This window comes from Pelophylax lessonae (assembly GCF_965119305.1).
Source record: "Pelophylax lessonae genome assembly, chromosome: 1".
Classification (NCBI taxonomy): Eukaryota; Metazoa; Chordata; class Amphibia; order Anura; family Ranidae; genus Pelophylax; species Pelophylax lessonae.
This window is the reverse complement of record NC_138768.1, coordinates 185,461,599-185,482,364: the sequence shown is the minus strand read 5'-3', so window position 1 is coordinate 185,482,364 and position 20,766 is coordinate 185,461,599. Positions and strand designations below refer to the sequence as shown.

Sequence of the window (20,766 nt, the reverse complement as noted above, 5' to 3'; positions counted from 1 at the left end):
GTCCACCAGTGCCACATATCAGTGCCACAAATCAGTGTCCACCAATGCCACGTATCAGTGCCACAAATCAGTGCCACGTATCAGTGTCCACCAGTGCCACGTATCAGTGCCACAAATCAGTGCCACAAATCAGTGTCCACCAGTGCCACTTATCAGTGCCACAAATCAGTGCCACAAATCAGTGCCACAAATCAGTGTCCACCAGTGCCATGTATCAGTGCCACAAATCAGTGCCACAAATCAGTGTCCACCAGTGCCACGTATCAGTGCCACAAATCAGTGTCCACCAATGCCACGTATCAGTGCCACAAATCAGTGCCACGTATCAGTGTCCACCAGTGCCACGTATCAGTGCCACAAATCAGTGCCACGTGTCAGTGTCCACCAGTGCCACGTATCAGTGCCACAAATCAGTGTCCACCAATCAGTGTCCACCAGTGCCACGTATCAGTGCCACAAATCAGTGTCCACCAATGCCACGTATCAGTGCCACAAATCAGTGCCACGTATCAGTGTCCACCAGTGCCACATATCAGTGCCACAAATCAGTGCCACAAATCAGTGTCCACCAGTGCCACATATCAGTGCCACATATGAGTGCCACAAATAAGTGTCCACCAGTGCCACATATCAGTGTCTTGGGGCGACTTGAGAAGTTGCCCGAAAAGTCGGAGTAGTGTGAATGGAGTACAGGATTGTTGTTTTTTTTAATAATGCGTTAAAATCAGTGTCCACCAGTGCCATGTATCAGTGCCACAAATCAGTGCCACAAATCAGTGTCCACCAATGCCACGTATCTGTGCCACAAATCAGTGCCACGTATCAGTGTCCACCAGTGCCACGTATCAGTGCCACAAATCAGTGCCACGTATCAGTGTCCACCAGTGCCACGTATCAGTGCCACAAATCAGTGCCACGTATCAGTGTCCACCAGTGCCACGTATCAGTGCCACAAATCAGTGTCCACCAGTGCCACTTATCAGTGCCACAAATCAGTGCCACAAATCAGTGTCCACCAGTGCCATGTATCAGTGCCACAAATCAGTGCCACAAATCAGTGTCCACCAGTGCCACGTATCAGTGCCACAAATCAGTGCCACAAATCAGTGTCCACCAATGCCACGTATCAGTGCCACAAATCAGTGCCAAGTATCAGTGTCCACCAGTGCCACGTATCAGTGCCACAAATCAGTGTCCACCAATGCCACGTATCAGTGCCACAAATCAGTGCCACGTATCAGTGTCCACCAGTGCCACGTATCAGTGCCACAAATCCGTGCCACGTATCAGTGTCCACCAGTGCCACGTATCAGTGCCACAAATCAGTGTCCACCAATCAGTGTCCACCAGTGCCACGTATCAGTGCCACAAATCAGTGTCCACCAATGCCACGTATCAGTGCCACAAATCAGTGCCACGTATCAGTGTCCACCAGTGCCACATATCAGTGCCACAAATCAGTGTCCACCAGTGCCACATATCAGTGCCACATATGAGTGCCACAAATAAGTGTCCACCAGTGCCACATATCAGTGTCTTAGGGCGACTTGAGAAGTCGCCCGAAAAGTCGGAGTAGTGTGAATGGAGTACAGGGTTGTTGTTTTTTTAATAATGCTCTCGCTCTGGTTATACCTTATTTTTTTGACCTTGTAGTTTAATTGCACAAACAAAATCTCGGGTCACATGACACCACAAATAAGCACTTTGTATGATACCATGAATGCACACCAATACAGAATGTTAGATTGCAATAATACCTTTATTTGAAATGATACAATGATACCTTTAAATTTATTTAATGCACATCAATACAGAGATTGTCACTTATCAATTGTCATTAGCAATTTTCAATGGCTTCCATTTGCCATGGAACCTGTCCTGTGTTCATGAAGAAGTTGTTGAAGGAATCTCGAACATATGCACCAGTTGTGTTCCCACGACTCCCACTCCATTGTGCCCTCTGCATTGTGTGCATTAAAGCATCTTCAAAGCACACGCCATCCCGCTTCCTTACAAAATTATGTAAGATGCACGCTGCCTTGGCTGCGCATATTGCGTTTTGCATGTTGAGATTTATGACGCTGTGCAAAAATCGCCATTTGTTTGATAGCAGGCCGAAAGCACACTCAACCACTCTCCTTGCTCTGGTTAGCCTATAGTTGAACACCCTCTTCTCCACCTTGAGGTTTCGGCTTGAGTATGGCCTTAGAAGGTGTTCATGAAGCGCAAACGCTTCATCCCCAACAAACACATAGGGGACAGGTGGACCATTGGTTCCCGGTAGTGGATTGTTATCAGGTAGGTCTAGGTTATTGTTACGTAGCATCTGGCCAAAAGTAGAATGCGCAAAGATGCTGGAGTCCGAACTACTCCCGTAAGAGCCAATATCAATGTAGCGGAAGCAATAATTGGCATCCACGACCGCCAATAGAACAAAAGAGAAATATTTTTTATAATTAAAATATTTTGTACCACTGTCAACTGGTTTAATTACTCGTATATGCTTGCCATCTATAGCTCCTACACAGTTTGGGAAATTGCATCTTTCCCAAAAGACTTTAGAAATTGAGAGCCACTCGTCCTCCTTAGGTTGGGCCATCTCCACATCATGTAAGACATTCCAGATTTTGGCACAAGTGTCCCGTATAATGTAGCTAGCTGTGGATTTCCCAATCATAAATGCAAAGTGTAAACTGGCCAGGGATTGACCAGTTGCTAAGTACCTGTAGAAAAAGAAAAAAAATTACATAATTATTTTATTTTTTTACAGTTTTTCTACTCAAAAAAAATTGGAAAAGCTTAAAGAAAGCTTACGCCCGTTACAAGCGCCAGTTAAGAGAGTTCCGTAGTGGGCAGGCAGCTGAAGAACCTCCGCAATACATACATGAAAGAGACTTGGACTTTCTGTGGCCTTCATTACAAATGAACAAGTAGGTCATGTTACTTTGAAAGTTACATATGAAGTATGCATGCAGACATTCTAGAGCATGTTTTTTTTTTCCACAGTACCCAAAGTTCCTGGAGCAATACAGCTCATGAAGAAGAGGAGGACATGTATGCAGCGGAGGAAAGTCAGGAACGACCAAGCCAAGAATTAGCAGAAATGCCATCACCGGACATGGCATTACCGGACATGGCATTACCGGACATACGTTTAAATGAAATGCCAGTTCCAGACATGCCAGTTACAGAAATGCAATTACAAGAAAGACCATTGGCAGAGGTATCAACACCCAGTGAAATTCGAACCAATAACAGACCATCTGCCAGCTCCGAAATGCTTCCCCCCCCTGCTGCTACACTATGGCGATCCACAACAAGGGCCCCTAGACGAAGGAATGACCGATACAATCAAGTAGTCACCATGATGTCACAATTTGCCCAAAGAAGGGAGGAAAAGCCAACGGTGATGTTCCTCAAAAGTCTAGAACCATTTGTGGACAAAGTGCCAGAATCGAGGCAGATAGCCATGAGGAAGGCAACATTTGATTGTATTTCCTCCTTCATCCCCTCAGATGACCCACCCTGCCCATCTTCAGCACCTTCCCAAATGACCTGTCCTCCACCTCCTTCTTACCACCACGCACCATCCACATACACACCAGCACCACCACCGCCAACACGACCACCTCCCTACTCCGGTTTTCAGCATTACCCAAACACCTCTTCTGCTCCATCCACATACTATCCTTCACAAGATTCCCCGCAACCTCCAACTGGCCTTCATTCAAACTATGCATCATACACTCATTCATCCAATCCCGCACACTCATTTCATCCTCCTCCTTCCATGCATGCTTCCCAACCAGCTATGCATCCCTCGACACAACATTTTGCTCCGGCTAAGGCTAACACATCCTCAGGTCCTTCTGTCTCCACCAATCAACAGGGAGGAATATTTGATAATTTATGCCCAAGCTCCCCTTCTCTAACTTTTCACAATTTGTGAATTTTTTTTTTTTCTACAGTTGTTCTAAGGCAATGGTTGCAATGTTCATTACTGAGGTTTACTCAGGACACTCTCCTGTCTTCAACAGTTTTAGCATAGAGTTCTATGCAATTAAGCATATTAAAAAAATTTAAAAAAATGTACCACAAGTACAAATGTTGTGTTTGTGTCTCTTATTCATACGGGGTAGAGCATGGCTTATTCATAGGGGGTAGAGCATGGATGCCCAACCTGTGGCCCTCCATCTGTTGTGGGACTAAAAATCACATCATATCTCCGCCTTTGGGAGTCTCATGCTTGTAACTGTCAGCAGCTTGCAATGGTTAATGGGACTTTTAGTTCTGCAACAGCTGCAGGGCCACAGGATCAGCAATACCTGGGGTAGAGGACAAGGGGGAGGAGGTTGGAGGTCTTTGGAGTGTGGGAGTAAACCCACGCAGGCACAGGGAGAACATACAAACTCCAGGCAGGTAGTGTCGTGGTTGGGATTCCAACCAGCGACACTCTTGCGGGTGCACATGGTGGGAAGGGAGGTGTTTGTACGTGGCACTGGTGGACACTTATTTGTGGCACTAATACGTGGCACTGATACGTGGCACTGGTGGACACTAATACGTGGCACTAATACGTGGCACTGATATGTGGCACTGGTGGACACTTATTCGTGGCACTGATACGTGGCACTGGTGAACACTAATACGTGGCACTGATACGTCGCACTTATTCGTGGCACTGATACGTGGCACTGGTGGACACTAATACGTGGCACTGATACGTGGTACTTATTCGTGGCACTGATACGTGGCACTGGTGGACACTAATACGTGGCACTGATACGTGGCACTTATTCGTGGAACTGATACGTGGCACTGGTGGACACTTATTCGTGGCACTGATACGTGGCACTGATACGTGGCACTGGTGGACACTTATTCGTGGCACTGATACGTGGCACTGGTAGACACTTATTCGTGGCACTATTACGTGGCACTGATATGTGGCACTGATTGTAAGTGGAGTAGGGTGAGGGAGATGGGGTTTGAGAGGGGATGGGGACGCGGATTGTTGCTTACCGCAGTGTAATGATCAGCCTTTCCACAGGTGGAATACAGTCACGAAAATCAGTGTCTTGACGCTGAAGATGTGCAGTGAGTAACTCCAGCAACTCATCAAAACTGTACAATATAATATTGATTGTTAGTGGTCAAATAATATATCATACATAGTACAAGCTTATTGAGGATATTAGGAGATGAACACACCTTTTTACTGACATCCGTGTGTATTGAAAAAATTTGTCCTCGTGCACACAAAGGTCATCATACATTGCCCAGAACTGGCCACGCTGTCGCCGATTAGCAATCACAGGATGGACCCAGTATTGTCGATTACTCTCTTCCTTCTCTTCCTCCAGCATCAGAAGTGCAAGTGATGCACAAAACAGAAATCCTCGTTCATTGTCGTCCATTTTATAAGCAGCAGAGAACTCACACAGACAACAAAGAACACCACAAAATGAAGAAGAGGAGGTCCCTGGGAGGTCCAATGCAGGGGAGGAGGTCCCTGGGAGGTTCCTTTGCAAATTTTGTAAAAAAAACACAATGCTTTTCATTGGCCAACTCACTACACAAAAACGCCTATAAAGAACGCCATTAAAAACGCCTGTAAAACGCTTGTAAACGCTTGCAAAAACGCCTGAAAAAACGCCTGAAAAATGCCAAAACAAGGCTGGAAAAACGCCTGAAAAACGCCTGAAAAACGCCAACGCTGACATGTGAACGGAGCCTAAAATAAAATATAAATTAATATGTGAGTGTATCCAATACAACAATTTAAAGAGAAATATGGCTTTTTGAAAAAATAAACCATAATACTCACCACCTAGATGGCTGCAGCACTGATCCCAAGACCAAGAACTGAGCGATGATACACCATAGACCACTGATCGCTCAGCTCTCTCAGCCCTCAGCCTGCAGAGAGCCAGCGACTGTCAGCCAGTCTCTCTGCTTTGCCTATCCAGTGCTCACTGGAGCACTGGGCTGTGGAGGGGGCGGAAGCAGCTGTCTCAGGCTCTCAGTGGCTCACTTTAAAATGGGGATCTTTTAATGAGCCTGGATCAGCTGAAAACAGATGACAGGAGCGCAGCTGTACTCCTGCGATCCATAGGAGAAGCATAGCCCAAATAGCATTGGCCATACTTCTCCTTTATTAAACACAAAAGCACAAAAATACCCCTTATCATGAAGGAGTTAAGTGTTGACCTTGTATTCTTGAGTCAGTGCTGCCCCAGTTTTATAGACTTTGATAAATGATCATCAAATTTATATTTTTTCTTATGAGAAAAAAGTATCTTAAGAACAAGGTAACTGGGACAGCTCACTAGGTAGCAGCAGCAACCTAAATGTTTAGTGATTTTGCTATGTGCATGCAAAAATAATACAGATTTATTTTTTATAGTATAAGCAGTATAAGGATCTTCACAAATGCATACAAGGAGTGTAAAAATGTATTATAGTTGACACGTGAAAATATAAATCCTATCATGTGCATATAGGTATTATATAGTGATTTATCAGTTGTAGGTATATCTAGAGAGCTATCTGCTTCTTTTATGTCTTAAAGTATATGTGGAGGGAGGGCAGTACTGGTCGGTGTCATATTCTTGCCGAATACTCCAGGTTGTGTGGCCTCGGGGGGTTCTCAAACTATGCCAGGCGATGAATGGGGTCACTTTACCTTTCACCTGAGGTAACACTCACGCAGAATGCGTTCATCAATGCCCAGGACCAGGCAGAGACTGCAGTCATGTGAAGAATCAAACATTAAGGCAGTTCCCCGACTTAGAGATGAGCCTCACTGTGTGTCCCATTTCACTACACACAACACATTACTTGTATGTTGCATTAGTAGGGACGTCCTGAGCCTGCCCTCACTCCACCAGTCCAGCATACCTCTGTTACCTCACTCCCAGTAACAGAATGGGGTCCTGCCGAGCACCTAACGCAGGCCTCATGCATGCTCACACTTAACTCTATCTTTCCAATACCATGTGACCAGGCCATAGATTTCCGTAATGTTAATCTGCTCCCAGTTACCATGGGAAATGGGCTGATAGGTAGGGAGTCTGAAAATAGACCCCCTCACTACCGGAGAACCTGTCACCTTACCAGGTACCACACTGCTATGGCTGGTTGCTGTAGCTTGTTCCTACACTTGGTGACCCATAGCAACTACACTTCTCTTCCTTGTCTTGCCAGGTTAACCTTTTTAGCAGTGTTACTTCATACCCTATAGTTTAACTACAGACCCAGGTTCTCCAGAATACGCCAGAACCAACATACACCACTTTGAATAAACTTAGAATGGTTAACATTATACCAAAATTGTTATGCTAAAATATATAAAGTAAATATATAATCTTAAACAATAAATACGTGCAGGTGTAAAATAATAAATAATATATAATCAATATCCTAATATAGCAGGTCCATTAAAACAATCTCCATATACATAAATATTTTAAAGTGCTCAATGTAAGAAAAACACTCATGTGTAAAAAAATCCACTTATGTGAATCCGACCAAATGAGTATCGGTATGGTGATGTACCTGTGCTGCCACGCAGCTTTAACTGTCTAGCAGTTGTTATTACATGTTATGTTATGCTATGTTATTGGTATCTTCCTTGCACCCCTGCTGTCTGGCTAGTTGGTTGCTACCACCTCCATTTCCTGCTGTAACTTCATTTTGTGTAGTGGTTATGAGGAGACTGCAGAGTGTGGAAGCTGTGTAACTTCATTGGAAATTTATCTATGGAAAAGTCTCTATGTTTATGCCTTTGCAAACTTGAAGCATAAAGAAGCATTGGAGAACACCTCTGGAGTCTTTATTCATTGAGTAAACTATCTGTTAAAGTCATCATTCAACCTGCTGCACACACTTTCAGACTGAGTCTACAAGAAGGTCACAGGTACAATCGATGCTGAGACAGAACAGTAAATTTCCATGAATCCATCACATGGTTATCTCTGCAGCTTCAGAAAGTACATTTCCAGAAGAATCCATCACAGGTATCTCTGCAGCTTCAGAAACGTGAGTAAACACTTGCCTGTGTGTCACCAGAAGCATTACTCTGCATATGAAGCCAGCCACCAACTGAATGCTTCATTACTGTTACAGCCTTCTGAGCTGAGCTATCCAGTCTTAACCAGTTTTAGCACTAGTTGGCTCATTGTCACTCCTCAGCTCAGCCTGCTTACTAACAGAAGTCACTACTTACAGAGCTGAGCTCTGGCAGATTTCTAACAAGACACCAAAACTACAGTACTTATTATGACAGAGATTCCACAGAGTTACCTGCATTTAGTCAAGATAAAGCAGACTCCTTACTTCATTCTCCTCGTCCTGTTAGAGCCCCTCATCCATCCTTGAAGGCAAGGGAGGTTTATGAAGCAAGTAAGGAAGAAACATCTAGTAACCTGACTGCATTATGGGAAAAGACTTTAAGTTGTATAACAGCCACTAATGAAACTAGCAACAATTCTGAGCAATTGAACACTGCTCTCTCAAAGGTTAAGAAGGCATTTGAGAATTATAAAAGACTTTCTGAGAAGTACTGTTCCCTATTGTCACATTCCAACATAGAGGAAGCTGCATTGGAATTAAAGGACTTTACTTCTAATGACCAGCAGAGGCATAGTACATATCTTGAAGCAAAGGCACAGATAGAAGGTAGATTAGCACAGCTACATGAAACTACATCCTGTAAATCTGCTTCTTCCAGACACTCAGGAAAATCATCAAGGTCTGCCCGCTCATATCATAAATCTTCTTCTAAGTCATTACGGTCCTGCTCTATAAGGTCAATACTGAGTGACCAAATACTCAAAGCTCGCCAAAAGGTTGCAGTAGCCCAGGTTCAAGCCACCTGCTCTGAAAAAGAAGCAGCCTTCAAGGCAGAAGCTAAATGCAAGGAAGCAGAAGCTAAACGCATTCAAGCAAGAATACAAGCAGAAACAGAGGCTCAACTAGAAATTCTTCAGAAGAATAGAGAAAAGGAAGTAGCATTAGCAGAGTTATCTGTCTTGGAACAAGCCCTATTGGAAGAAGAAGGAGCAGCTTGTACCAGCTTGGCTGCTTGTCAAGACCCTGTTGAAAGGACCCTACAGTTTGTCTTAACTCAGAACCACGACAATACAGTCCCACCTACAGTTGGAGATTCTTCTCATAATCATCCAGCAAGTGGATCAGAAGGCAATGTGTCACCAAAGCAAGCTGGTCAACTAGACACACCTACTAACAGAGACCCTCCACAACTACCGCACGTCACAAAATCAAGTGAATCAACCTACGCAGCTCATGTGCCACCACAACCCTATGTGCAGCAGAAGACTACAGAATGAACTCTATACCCCCTTTGATACAGCTCTCTTTAACTTCAAATGCTCAGAGACCTTCAGACGACAGGCCCTTACCTAGATTAAACCCATCTGCAACACCTTTCTCTCTACCTACCAGCCAACATCATATACCAACCATGGTCCAAGACGGCGCACCATCAGTACCCCCTGTGGCTATTAAAACTGAAAGCACTGACATTGCAGAGTTCAGCAAGTATATGATTCGACGAGAGTTGATTACATCTGGACTGTCTAGATTTGATGACCGCCCAGAGAACTACAGGAGTTGGAGATCTACATTTAAGGCGGTAACCAAGAACTTGGACATTCAACCTCAAGCAGAACTTGACTTACTAATAAAGTGGTTGGGGCGTCAATCTTCAGAACAAGTAAAGAGACTTAAATCTGTCTACATTTATAACTTTAAAGCAGGCCTTGATGCTGCCTGGGAACGTCTAGAACAAGACTATGGGAGCCCCGAAGTCATTGAATCTGCCTTATTCCAGAGACTAAACAACTTTGTTAACTCTGTTAAGGACAATCATAAGCTTAGAGAGTTAGGTGACCTCCTTTATGAACTTGAAATTGCTAAGTTAGTAGTTTACCAGGTCTTAAAGCTATTTAGACACTGCTCAGGGCGTAAATCCTATTGTAGCAAAGTTGCCTAGTTATCTTCAGGGAAAGTGGACTAGTGTAGGATCAAAGTATAAGTATGAACATCATGTTTCCTTCCCTCCCTTTTCTTATTTAGCAGAGTTCGTGCGGAAGGATGCAAGATCCAAGAATGACCCAAGCTTCTTCTATCCAGATACAACCACCATTCCTTTAACTATTTCAAGGGGTATTGCCACCAACAGTAAATTCAAGGATTTAAGGCATCCTATTGCCGTGAGGAAGACCGTGATAGCATCCAACGTCTTAGCTACAGACATTAAAGCTAGCAATCTTAATCAACAGTGTCCTATTCATAATGCGCCACACTCTCTCTCCAAATGTCGTGCATTTAAGGACAAGCCTATTGAAGAACGCAAGTCATTTCTCAAAGAGCATAATATCTGTTTTAAGTGTTGTGCATCCTCCGATCATTTAGCTAGAGACTGTAAGATCGCCATCAGATGTTCTCTCTGTAACAGTGCCAAACATGTGGACGCTCTTCATTCAGACCTGTTCAAAAGGAAACCTTCACCCGGCAGCAACCCCAAGACTACATCAGATGATGGCGTGGAGAGAACTGAGCAATATGCCAACCCCGTAACCACAAGGTGTAAAGAGGTATGTGGAGAGGGGCTTCATAGCAAGTCTTGTAGCAAGATATGTCTTGTAAGGGTTTTTCCTGAAGGATGTCCACAAAACTCCATAAAAATGTATGCCATACTCGATGATCAGAGCAATCGCTCATTGGCCAGTACAGAATTCTTTGACCTATTCAACATTCAAGGAGAGACCTGGTCCTATACCTTGCAGACATGTGCAGGAAAGATCAATACTTCTGGAAGAAGAGCCCATGGCTTCATAGTTGCATCAGAATATGAGGACACAGAGTTTCCTCTTCCAACTCTAATCGAATGTGATCAGCTACCGAACAACAGAGAAGAAATCCCCACACCAGAGGTTGCACGTCATTACCCTCATTTGAGCCACATTGCTAACTACATTCTACCACTTAACAAGGATGTTAAGATTTTGATTCTACTAGGGAGAGACATTCCTAGAGTTCCTAAAATAAGAGAGTTATGTAACGGTCCAGATGATGCTCCTCAGGCCCAGAAACTCGATCTTGGATGGGTGATAATAGGAGAAGTCTGCTTAGATCAATCTCACAAGCTCTTGGATGTAGCTTCCTACAAAACGAATGTTACCTATCGATTGATGAAACGTCCATTGCACTATTATGTGAAGGAAAGACTTGATTTCAAAAATGAAGTTCCATATCAAGCACTCCAAAGTATTAACTGCAAGCTCACTTCTCAAAAGGACTTTGGTGATTCAGTGTACCAGACTACTTGTGATGACAACAAGATTGCCCCTTCAGTCAAAGACAAGGAGTTCATCAAGATTATGGATGAAGAGTTCTTCAAGGACAATTCCAACAGACCCAAGTTTTTAATGGACCAGTCAGAAGAAGATATCGATTTCCACCTGGAGGATCCAGATACTGATCCGGAAATGCGGCATGAAGTTGTAGCATTGAGTTCCAACATCTGCTCAAGAAGAAATTTGGAGGTAAGATGTTTTGAACGTTTCTCCTCTTGGAAAAGGTTGGTGAAGACTATAGCAAGATTGAGTCATATTGTACAGATTTTCCGCAAATCGAATCAGACATCGCCTTGCCATGGATGGCACACCTGTAAGGAGTCACCCAACGCATTAGAGTATGAGAGGGCTGAGCTGTTCATCATACGTCGTGTGCAAGAATAAGTCTTTGTGGAAGAGATTAAGTGCTTAAAGCGGAGTTCCGGGCACAAAAACTATTTTTCAGTGAACATACCCCCGGGACAGTCAGGGCTAGTACATTCCACAATGGCTAGCCTCTGATCTGTCCCGGTTCGCACTTACCTACAAGAAGAAATACTCACTTTTAAAATTTCTTCTCCAGCGTTGCCATCTCTGTTGTGGGCAGCTGAAGCCAGCGCGATCCTCTTCTGCGTCCTCTTCCGCGTCTTCTTCTCCCAAAATGCGCCTACACCGGCCCCTCTCGTCACTTCCGGAAGTGACGAGCGGGGCCGGTGCCGTCGCATTGATTCCTGGGAGCGATGACGTTCAGCTCCCAGGAATCATCGCAAGACAGGAAGTGACGGCAGAGCCGCGGCACAGAGGGAGGAAGTACAGAATAGGTGAGTATTTTTAATCTACAATTACAAGGTGAGTGAAAAAAAAAAAAAGCCTAACTATCCAATTCCTTTTCAGGTGAAGGAGACCAAGCGGATGGGCACAAAAAAAAGGTCGATTTTGTGCCCAGAACTCCGCTTTAAGAGGCAATGGACCAGTCCCAAAATGTAGCCCACTATTCACACTGAACCCAGTGATCGACAACGAGGGCATGCTTTGAGTCGGTGGACAACTGAAAAGGTCAAACCTGCTAAGGAAAGAACAGAACCCCTTGATAATACCAAGAAACCACCATTTGGGAACATTGATTATACAGCATTACCATGAGAGAGTCAAACATCAAGGAAGACACTACACAGAAGGTGCAGTCAGAATTGCAGGGTTCTGGATAGTTGGAGTGAAAAGACAAATAGCCACGATCATTCACAACTGTGTTAAATGTCAGAAGTTACAGGGTAGACAGCAGTTTCAACAGATAGCTGACCTACCTGCAGACAGACTGAGTGAAGATACACCCTTTGCATATGTCAGAATCGATGTGTTTGGACCATGGACAGTAACGGCTAGAAGAAGTCGTGGTGGTCAAGTCAACAGCAAAAGATGGGCTGTAATGTTCACTTGCTTAACTGTAAGAGCTGTGCATATCGAAGTAATCGAGTCAATGGATACTTCGAGCTTTATCAATGCTCTAAGGAGATTTCTTGCTCTAAGAGGTCCCGTGAAGATGTTGAGATCAGATTGTGGAACTAACTTTATTGGTGCTTGCAAAGAGTTACAGATCGACCGACAAGAAGTTGGAAATTATTTGAGTGATCTAGGCTGCATGTGGAAATTCAACCCACCACACGCTTCACACATGGGCGGAGCATGGGAACGTATGATTGGGATGGCAAGGCGCATACTGGATTCTATGTTGCTTGATGTGAGTTCTTCACGTCTTACCCATGAAGTACTTACTACATTCCTTGCTGAGGTCGCAGCAATAATCAACTCAAGACCGTTGACCGCCGTATCCACAGACCCAGAATGTCCGACTGTTTTAACTCCAGCTGCATTATTGAGCCGGAAAATTGGACAGATCCCAGCGCCAAAGAGCATCTTTGATGAAAAGGACATATATAAACGTCAATGGAGATACGCTCAATACCTTGCAGATTGTTTCTGTGACAGATGGAGGAGGGAATACCTCACACTTCTCCAAGGACGTAAAAAGTGGCAAACCCAGAAGCCTAACTTAAAGGAAGGGGACCTGGTTCTTCTAAAAGACAAGCAAACTCACCGGATCCAGTGGCCAGGTGGAGTTATTACAAAGGCCATTGCTAGTGATGATGGAAAGGTCCGAAGTGTGGAAGTCAGGATTGTAAAGGACGGGAGCCCAAAAACCTTCCTGAGACCAGTCACTGAGACAGTCCTAATTATGCCTGCTTCCAAAAATTCTGATTCAGTGTTATGTGAAGGAGTCACTTAGACCTCTCGCATAGTTAACTTAGAGGAGAGGGCTACATAGCATTCTACTGTATGCAATGTTAATTGTATGTTTATGGAAAATAATTGTGTAGTGGTATCTCAGGATACCAGGCGGGGAGTGTGCTGCCATGCAGCTTTAACTGTCTAGCAGTTGTTATTACATGTTATGTTATGCTATGTTATTGGTATCTTCCTTGCACCCCTGCTGTTTCTGGCTAGTTGGTTGCTCCCACCTCCATTTCCTGCTGTAACTTCATTTTCTGTAGTGGTTATGAGGAGACTGCAGAGTGTGGAAGCTGTGTAACTTCATTGGAAATGTATCTATCTAAAAGTCTCTATGTTTATGCCTTTGCTAACTTGAAGCATAAAGAAGCATTGGAGAACACCTCTGGAGTCTTTATTCATTGAGTAAACTATCTGTTAAAGTCATCATTCAACCTGTTGCACACACTTTCAGACTGGGTCTACAAGAAGGTCACAGGTACAATCGATGCTGAGACAGAACAGTACCCCTTTATAAGTGCCAAAAATGCTACATAAATAAATGTGCAAATTCACAGTGTGCATAAAGCAAAGTCTCTAATAAAAAACATATGTGGAGTCCATATTGTGCAAAATAGTCCCGTTAAGCCAGTGCAAACTTAATAGGAATAACTTTTTCCAAACAGTGCCACTAATGCTAGGTAGTGCTGAGGTTAATCTTCAGCGGCATCACTTCGCAAATCATGTCACTTCCAGCAAGGTGGAACGCAAGGCGGAACGCACGCTACGAGCGGCGCTTCCTGACTGCTTCACATAGGCTCTCCAAAGTTAGTGCTACTGGAAGCACTGTCAAATGTGAGTTTAATGTACTTTATTTGTATTATGCACTTTTTACTTATTAAACACATCTGCTCAATGAAATTCTCATTTGTTTAAAATCCCTGAGCATTCATTCCATCGGGGTGAACCTTATATGACGGGGCTCAATACACCCAACGGATCCAAACCATATTACCTGGTAGCCTAGAAGGCAATTTCCAGCTCTGTAGGTCCTGGGGGCCTGAATAACTCTGGTAAGTGGCCAATACTTACCAAGGTGGAGGAGCACAATATACCCACATATCAGCACCTTTCTGAAGCACGGACCACTTTATGGGGGAATGAGGAGACCACAACCCCGTTTTGCCTAAAGAATTATGAACTTTTTATATTTTTATGAAGTTACAACATTTTGCACTTATTTAATTGAATTTATCTTAACAATTTTTCTCCTCTTTGATATTAATTAATCCAAACACGTATACACATCTATCCTGAGCACCTTGGAATTCAATGCACATTGCATTTATATTGCACAGAGTTTACAATATAATGACGTTTTTTAAAACAATATATTTGAATGTTTAACTAAGATATCTGGATACTCTATTTGCACACTTATTTTACGTTATGCAGTTTGGAAACCATTGCATATTTGCACATATTTATTGCACGTTTTGGCACTTTTACGACACTGTAGCCACTTTATATATAATTCATTCATGTAGCCACTTTATATATAATTCATTCATTGTATGGTTCCAAATGTATGTCCACTAAAGAGCCTCACCATACACATCACTTTATTTAAGCACATACTTAAACTGACGGTGAAATTACCACACTTTAGGATTAAAGGGTAGGTGCTGTATTTCAATATCTATACATACAAGTTTTCTATTGCACCTGACTGTGTGAATTATTGCCACGGCATCACGCTGCACCCCACCTACAAGCTCATGTGAAAAGTGGGTCCTTCCTCCTCTCCTACCATGTCAATGGTCCCCAAAATTGAAGATAATTTGTGGTGTGCTCATGGTGTGCATGAGCACTGTTCTTCACAGTATTCTCCTGTCAGCCCAAGCTATGTAAATAATGCATCCCCAGGGCATGTGTCCATGACACCCTGGACTGACAGGAAGTGGGTTGAATGACCCGGGATATCATCCAACTAGGAATACAACCAGCGGACAGCAGTGAAAAAGGACGCATAGGGTTTACTAAAGGCAAATAGGCTGTTTGCTTTGCAAGAGAAATTGCCCCACAGCATAGTGCAGGTTGTGAAGTTCACTTTGCAAAGAATGCCCAATCACATCACAAGCAAAAAAAAAAATAATAATAATAATTTTTTTTGGAATGGCATTTTTTTTGCACCTAATTGGATGATGGAAGTCAGCAAAGCTTCAACTCATTCACTAAGCTCTGGGACAAATTCCCTTGCAATGTGAACAGCATATTTGCCTTTAGTAAATCAGCCCAATATTGCAGCTTTGGAGCATAAAAAAAAAGTGAACAATGATTATTTTTTATTTTACCCGGGCTTCTTTTTTTACCTGGGAGGAGCTTCAAACTTGGGAGATAAATAAAGCCAAAAAGTGGCTTTGGGTTTTTAAGAGAAACTAATTGGGCTTTCTGCCTTTAACTCATTGAAAATGTCCTCTGGTTCGAATTAATTCACTTAATTTATTTCCAAGTAAAAACTACACTTTAATGCAAAAAACAAAACTCTGTGATGCAAGTATGCTTCTGTGCATATTATTTTGCTGGCTAAAATAGTTACAATGCGTTCTTTCCGATGTCCTGCATTGTAAGTATTGAACACAAGCCTGGCTGAGTGCAATGTGGAATTGATTTGAATGTTCTGTACATGAAAAACTATATTTATTAGACATGCCGGAGGCTGGTTCTTTATTGCTTTTAAAAATTACTTTGAGTAGAAACCTGAATTATAGTAATTATTTTTATTTTTCTTAACATAGTCCTTAACCAGAGCATTTTATTCAGACACACTGGTCAAACGCAAGACCAGGTTCTCTAAAAACAGGGTTCAAATGTTAGTCTAGGGACCACAAAGGACCCTAAAGTGTCAATTTGGCTGCTGCCTTGACCTTGATCAACATATATTTTGTTGAAGTTTTAACCCACCAATTTTTGCAAGGCTGAGGAGGAGAATAAAGTTAGAAGTAAAACAGGGAAGATATATATAATAATGGGGGTATTAAAACTGCAATTGCCAGTGTTATGTGATAGTTTATAGACTTCTGTTGCTAATGAAAATAACCACATACTTGGTTAAACGTTAGGTTATTAATTATGATGTATGCTCCAATACCATAGATACATCCACACTTTTAGACCCATGCCTTAAATGACCATGCCTGTGTTAAAGTGTGTGTAACCCTTAAAACTGATAATTAAGAAATGCATTGTTTATTTTTTAAATTGACTGGTACATGTTGGTTTTTTATGTCTGGTGACCCTGCTAGTTCCCTTTTCTGCCTCTTGCTTTCTTACCTCATTTGGCAGGAATACAGATCTATCCCAGCGTGGTAAGTTTCCATCTCCCATTTAACTTGGCAGCTTCAGACTGCTGTAGCACTCCTGGGCTACTGCTAACAATTTAATTCCTTAACGCCAGCACTTCCCGGGCCCTTTAAGGGGTTTTTGATGCCTGGGAGGCTAAGTGAGGTTTATGATCATGGAACCGCTGTGATTGCAAAGCTTTTTTATATATTATGGGCTAGCATGTGGCCCTTTTTGTGATGATATATCATGTTGTAATTCATTTTGTAAATAAAGATACATTTTTTTACATATAAATAGCGTGTTGATGCAATAAAATTTGAGCTTGATCAGGGGGGTCATCGTGCAACGCCCTTACTTCTATATTTGCTTGTTTTACAATAATATATTATTGGGTTGATGACCTCATGATACATAGCTGGTTTAGCTCCCCTTTTTGTGCCTTTTCTCTACATCACTTTACTACTACTACTGTGATTGGAAAGCTCCCAATCACAAGTAGCCATTGGGAGCTTTCTGCTAGGCGCCGGTATCTGTGCTGGGAGTGCGCAGGGCTTGGGCTCTCAGCACAGGTTTGTTTACATTTTGGTAAGTAAATATGCGGTTGCTCGACATCAAGACCCACCTGCCAACAGGCGCATATTTGGGTACTCTCGGCGCTAATAGCTTAAAAACACAATGGCTTAGCACTTCCACCTGGCAGCACTAGACTTATTGGTTCAAATCTCAACAATGGCACAACCTGCCTGGAGTGTGAATATTCTCCTTGTGCCTGCGTGGATTTCCTCCGGGTACTCTGGTTTCTTGCCACACTCCAAAGACATTCTGCTAGCTTAATTCGCCCTAATATGTGTATATATTAATGTGAGTTAGGGACCTTAGATTGTAAGCTCCTTCAAGTCAGAGACTGATGTCAACGTACAATATATATGTAAAGCGTTGTGTAAATTGTCGGTGCTATATAAGTACCTGTAAATAAAATAAATAAAAAGACATGAAGCCAAAAATATATACTTTCAAATAAAAATACCAGGAGAAACCCCCTGCACTGGAAAAACAGCATTCAGTTATACACATTTTGCCATATCAACCAAGGCAATACAAAAATATTTGTAGCTTAAAGTGATTGTAAAGGCAGAAGGTTTTTTATTTTAATGCATCCTATGCATTAGGATAAAAAACCTTCTGTGTGCAGCAGCCCCCTAATACTTACCTGAGCCCATCTCTATCCAGCGATGTTGCAGGAGAGATTTGGCCTTCTAGAACTTTCTCTCCTGATTGAATAAGACACAGCAGCGGCGCCATTGGCTCCCACTGCTGTCAATCAAAGTCAGTTAGCCAATGAGGAGAGAGAAGGGGCGGGGCAGAACCACAGCTCTGTGTCTGAATGGACACGTGGTGCTGTGCAATTGGCTCGGGTGCCCCCATAGCAAACTGCTTGCTGTAGGGGCACTCGACAGGAGGGAGGGGCCAGGAGAGCCGAAGAGGGACCCCAGAAGAGGAGGATTGGGGCCACCCTGTGCAAAACCATTACACAGAGCAGGTAAGTATGACACGTTTATTATTTTTTAAATAAAAAATAACGAGACTTACTCTAAAGTAAACTTTAAATCATATCTAAACTAGGGATCGACCGATTATCGGCAGCAGCGATATTTCGGGGCCGATATGCACTTTCCCCGATATATCGGAATCGGCCCCTGAGGTTACCGATATTGCCGATGTTTCGGGAAAATTCTGTACCGGAGTGATGCCTGCAGCTAGAGGCATCACCCCAGTACCGGCGTCCATAGCCGACGTTCGGCTGTCTTGTAATGACAACCGATGTGACTGAGAAGCCATTTGGCTGTCATTACAAGGAGCAGGAGGGTGACATCCCCCCCCTCCCGCCACCTTCCACGGCTCGCAACCTACCTGCACGGCCGCCAAAGACCTGATCAAAGCCGCATTCGGCTCTGATCGGGTCTCCATGTCAAAACCCGGAAGTAATGTCATGACATCACTGTTCTGGGTACTCGGCGCCAAATTCAAAAATATTACAGCATTCAAAACAGCCAAACTTGGCGTTTTGAATGCTTTTAAGTGCAGAGGAGGGGTTTGAGGTCTTTTAGACCCCCAGATCCTTCCACAACAGTACCTGTAAAAAAAAATTAAAAATGAAAAACATTTTAAATGTCTGAAAATATCGGCCAATATCGGCCGATACCGATATGCAATGACAAAAATATCGGTATCGGCCGATCACTAATCTAAACCCAAAGAGTAAAATGTAATATTGCAGCTTACTAGTCCTCATAGGCGGTAGCTGCAGTAGACTTCTTTTTTTAGTTTGTTATTCCTTTATTTTCATTGTATCTATGGAGTAACTTTGGACAGCTTGGTCTGTTAAAAAAAGTTGAGAAATAACTGATTTAATTGCCGGGTTAACAAGTAAACTATGTTACAGGGAGACAAACTGTAACAAACTGCATCATGCATGTAATTCCACTTTAAGAGGTTAATAGAACAACAGTACAAACCCTGTCACAGGTCTTTCTAAAATGAGGATCATATTATAGCTGAAGTTGTGCTAAAAGAAAAATGCATTTTTGCTCATAGAAGCCAATAAGAATCCTCATTTCATTTAAAAACATGCACTGCAGAAATGACAGTTGAAAGCTAATTGGCCTCCATGGGACAAAATACATTTCATACATCAGCTCAGATTTATTATTCTTATTATTAGTGATCATAATATTTTTCTATGTGCTGTCTAGCTAATTAATAAATGCTCAGAGCCTAAAAGAAGAACACAAAACTGGAGCAGATCCCATCAGCAGCAGAATTAATCTCAGCCTACCAGTCCTATCCCGCTAGGTGTGGAGGCGGTATATTATTCTCCAGTACCCTGAAGCCTGCTGTAAGGTTTACATTCCAAGCCCCCTCCTTTTTCAGAGCATAGTCATTATCTGCTGGTTTCACTATTTAAACTTTACAGAAGTACATAGTGTTTTTCATGTGAACCATTGTAAAATATAAAACTTCCTCTTCCCCAGAATAATATGCTGGAGTCTAAGTGGTTATAATGCTGGGGGATAAAATAGAGAAACACTTTTTTTAGTAATTTAATATAACTTTTTAAAACTTTTTCTTAACTTTATTAAAGATAAAAATACACTGCTCAAAAAAATTAAAGGAACACTTTTTAATCAGAGTATAGCATCAAGGCAAGTAAACTCCTTGGATATTGATTTGGTCAATTAAGTAGCAGAGGGGGTTGTTAATCAGTTTCAGCTGCTTTGGTGTTAATGGAATTAACAACAGGTGCACTAGATGGGCAACAATGAGACAACCTCCAAAACAGGAATGGTTTACAGGTGGAGGCCACTGACATCTTTTTCCCTACTCATCTTTTCTGAATGTTTTTCACTAGTTTTGCATTTGGCTAGGGTCAGTGTTACAATTGGGAGCATGAGGCGATACCTGGACCCTATAGAGGTTGCACAGGCAGTCCAACTCCTCCAGCATGGCACATCATCACGTACGATTGCCAGAAGGTTTGCTGTGTCTCCCAGCACAGTCTCAAGAGCATCGAAGAGATTCCAGGAGACAGCCAGTTACTCTAGGAGAGCTGTACAAGGACTTAGAAGGTCTTTAACTGATCAGCAGGACCAGTATCTGCCTCTTTGTGCAAGAAGGAACAGGATGAGCACTGCCAGAGCCCTACAAAATGACCTCCAGCAAGCCACTGGTGTGAATGTCTCTGACCAAGCAATCAGAAACAGATTTCATGAGGGTGGCCTGAGGCCCCAATGTCCTC

At 42.9% G+C, this 20,766-nt stretch overlaps 1 protein-coding gene across 1 annotated transcript; it reads right to left on the bottom strand.

The window, feature by feature from the left end:
* Positions 1-1,837: 1,837 nt before the first annotated feature.
* Positions 1,838-17,005, bottom strand: LOC309544579 (uncharacterized protein; the record flags this gene model as incomplete). The annotated part of the gene is made up of 3 exons (XM_082243485.1): positions 1,838-2,723; positions 5,023-5,124; positions 16,959-17,005. The coding sequence occupies 3 exons, from the start codon at positions 17,003-17,005 to the stop codon at positions 1,838-1,840; spliced, it is 1,035 nt and encodes a 344-aa protein (XP_082099611.1).
* Between the last annotated feature and the right edge of the window lie 3,761 nt (positions 17,006-20,766).